Source organism: Propithecus coquereli, unplaced genomic scaffold (assembly GCF_000956105.1).
Source record: "Propithecus coquereli isolate 6110/MARCELLA unplaced genomic scaffold, Pcoq_1.0 Scaffold11, whole genome shotgun sequence".
In the NCBI taxonomy this organism is placed as follows: domain Eukaryota; kingdom Metazoa; phylum Chordata; class Mammalia; order Primates; family Indriidae; genus Propithecus; species Propithecus coquereli.
The window spans coordinates 4,646,398-4,648,458 of record NW_012134969.1 but is presented as its reverse complement, the minus strand read 5'-3'; the positions used below and the strand labels follow the sequence as shown (position 1 = coordinate 4,648,458).

At 34.9% G+C, this 2,061-nt stretch overlaps 1 protein-coding gene across 3 annotated transcripts in view; it reads left to right on the top strand.

Annotated features, from left to right (window-relative positions):
• The window catches only part of EPSTI1 (epithelial stromal interaction 1 (breast)), a 123,676-nt gene that overhangs the window by 105,327 nt on the left and 16,288 nt on the right, over window positions 1-2,061 (top strand). For all 3 annotated transcript variants that reach the window (XM_012648812.1, XM_012648804.1, XM_012648819.1), the window contains one exon: window positions 810-883. In XM_012648812.1, coding sequence (XP_012504266.1) covers window positions 810-883 — 74 coding nt within the window. The remainder of the gene's footprint in view (window positions 1-809; window positions 884-2,061) is intronic.

Genomic DNA, 2,061 nt, shown 5'->3' with positions numbered 1-2,061 from the left:
TTCTAGTAATGTGATCAGTTTGAAGCAAATTATCTCTTCTAGTGAGCCCATAGTTCTTCTAGTATGGAAGTAACTAATCAATAATAGGTGAGTGCTTATTCTCCAGAATGGAGAATGTTGTACTAATAAAATTGCACTGCACAACTGATTACAACATTTACTTGTAAGTTGCTATGAATTTATTAGGGAAGAAATACTAGAGAAATACCAAGAAATAGTTTTGTGTAATATTCCCAAAGGAAACAGTTTGATTTGTTTTTCTTTGTAAGACACAGATGAGTTTGACTTACATTATATTTTCCTCTGTGTATGTTGTACCTGTTGGTCTAATATCTTGACCACACACATTGGCTTTTTAATCTAACAATTTTATGTGCACACGGCTATTCTGTTTGACTAAGCCACAATTATTTTTGCTACCTACTTATATAAGAAAATAATTTCCTGTCCAGATGATACTTAAGTAAAAGTTTCAAAACTGAGATATTGTACCAGCTAAGGTTAAATATGTGATTGATTTGGATGTCTTCTATACCAGAGATCCCCAAACTTCTGGGTACTAGGGACTGGTTTCATGGAAGACAATTTTTCCACGGACTGGGGTGGGCGGAGGTGGAGCTCAGGCAGTGATGCCAGCGATGGGGAGCAGCTGTAAATAGAGATGAGTCTTTGCTCTCTTGCCTGCCGCTCACTTCCTGCTGTGCAGTCTGGTTCCTAACAGGCCACGGACCAGTACCAGTACATGGGGACTGAAGTTCTATACAACTGTGTTAATTGAAACCACATTTTAAAACTTTTATTGTTCCTAGAGTGAATTATTGGAACTTAAGTGGCAACAGCAAGAGGAAGAGCGCGCCAGAATCCACCGAACTGAACACAGGAGGTATAACTGACTAATCGAATAACCATTTGATTAAATCAATTACATATTAATATAAAGCTTTTGCAGTGTTTTAGGAAAGCACTAGAGTAATAATATTTAATATGGTTTTGAAATCTATATTACCTCTAAATCTTTGTTATTGGGTGACGTATGTATGAGGTATGCCAGCTGCTATGTATATTTGTATACACACAAATATGTACATGCACGCACAATATCCAATTTTCCTGGATAAGGTGGCATTGTAAACTCACATTAAAAAACCGAATCATGCTCTCAAGCTATGTGCTTATTTAGGTTATATTTCATTTGCCTTCCATGGGACAAAGCCTCACAATTTGAGATGATGCTTTACCATTAACAGATTACTCCAGGATAATTAGTATAGATAGATGGTCAGTTTACCTATATTTGAGCACAAAAGCTCAGACAAAAACTCATTAAAGTTATTTTATATTGACTAATATGTTAGAGAAAAAAATCTTAAAATAGAACCATTAAATAATTTTTTAAATAGTGTAAATGCTATCCATCTTAATCCTAATATCAGACTTCAGAGCACGCAGTAAACTGTCATGCTGATGTTGGGACTGTGCTAATAACCACCATATGTTCTGTCATTGTTATGCTAGGATTTACCTGTGGGGCACTTGGGTTACTTGAGTTCACTTAGTATCTTAGAGAAGAATTTAAGGGTTTTCATGATTTAAAGGAGCAAATTCTTTTGAAAGTGAAAGGCTTCTCTTATGTATTTAACCTTCCCACTATCACTAATGTGCATTTTTAAGTCGTGGTTTCATTTTGTAAATGAGAGACTTCAAAAATTAGTGTCCACTGGAGGCTCATGGTTCAGATGGTGCCATTAACTGGATGGGTGCTCATGTTGTTTTGACTGAACTATGTTCCCTCCACAGTCCAGTCAAAATCATTTTAAAATGTCAAATGTGAATTTCTTTGTCTCTCATTTAAGGAAACAGCAACACTCTCTTTTATTAGTAAGGCTATTTTGTTGAGCAACATGGGGGAGGGATGCCACCCATTCATTATAGAGTAGGCCATAAATTAATTTAGTCTTTTAAATTGTTTTTTGTTATTTTCTCTTTAAAAGGCTTTCTGTTAAAAAAAAAAAAAAAAAAAAACTTGATTAAATCTATACAACTGTTATGTACCCATAATAA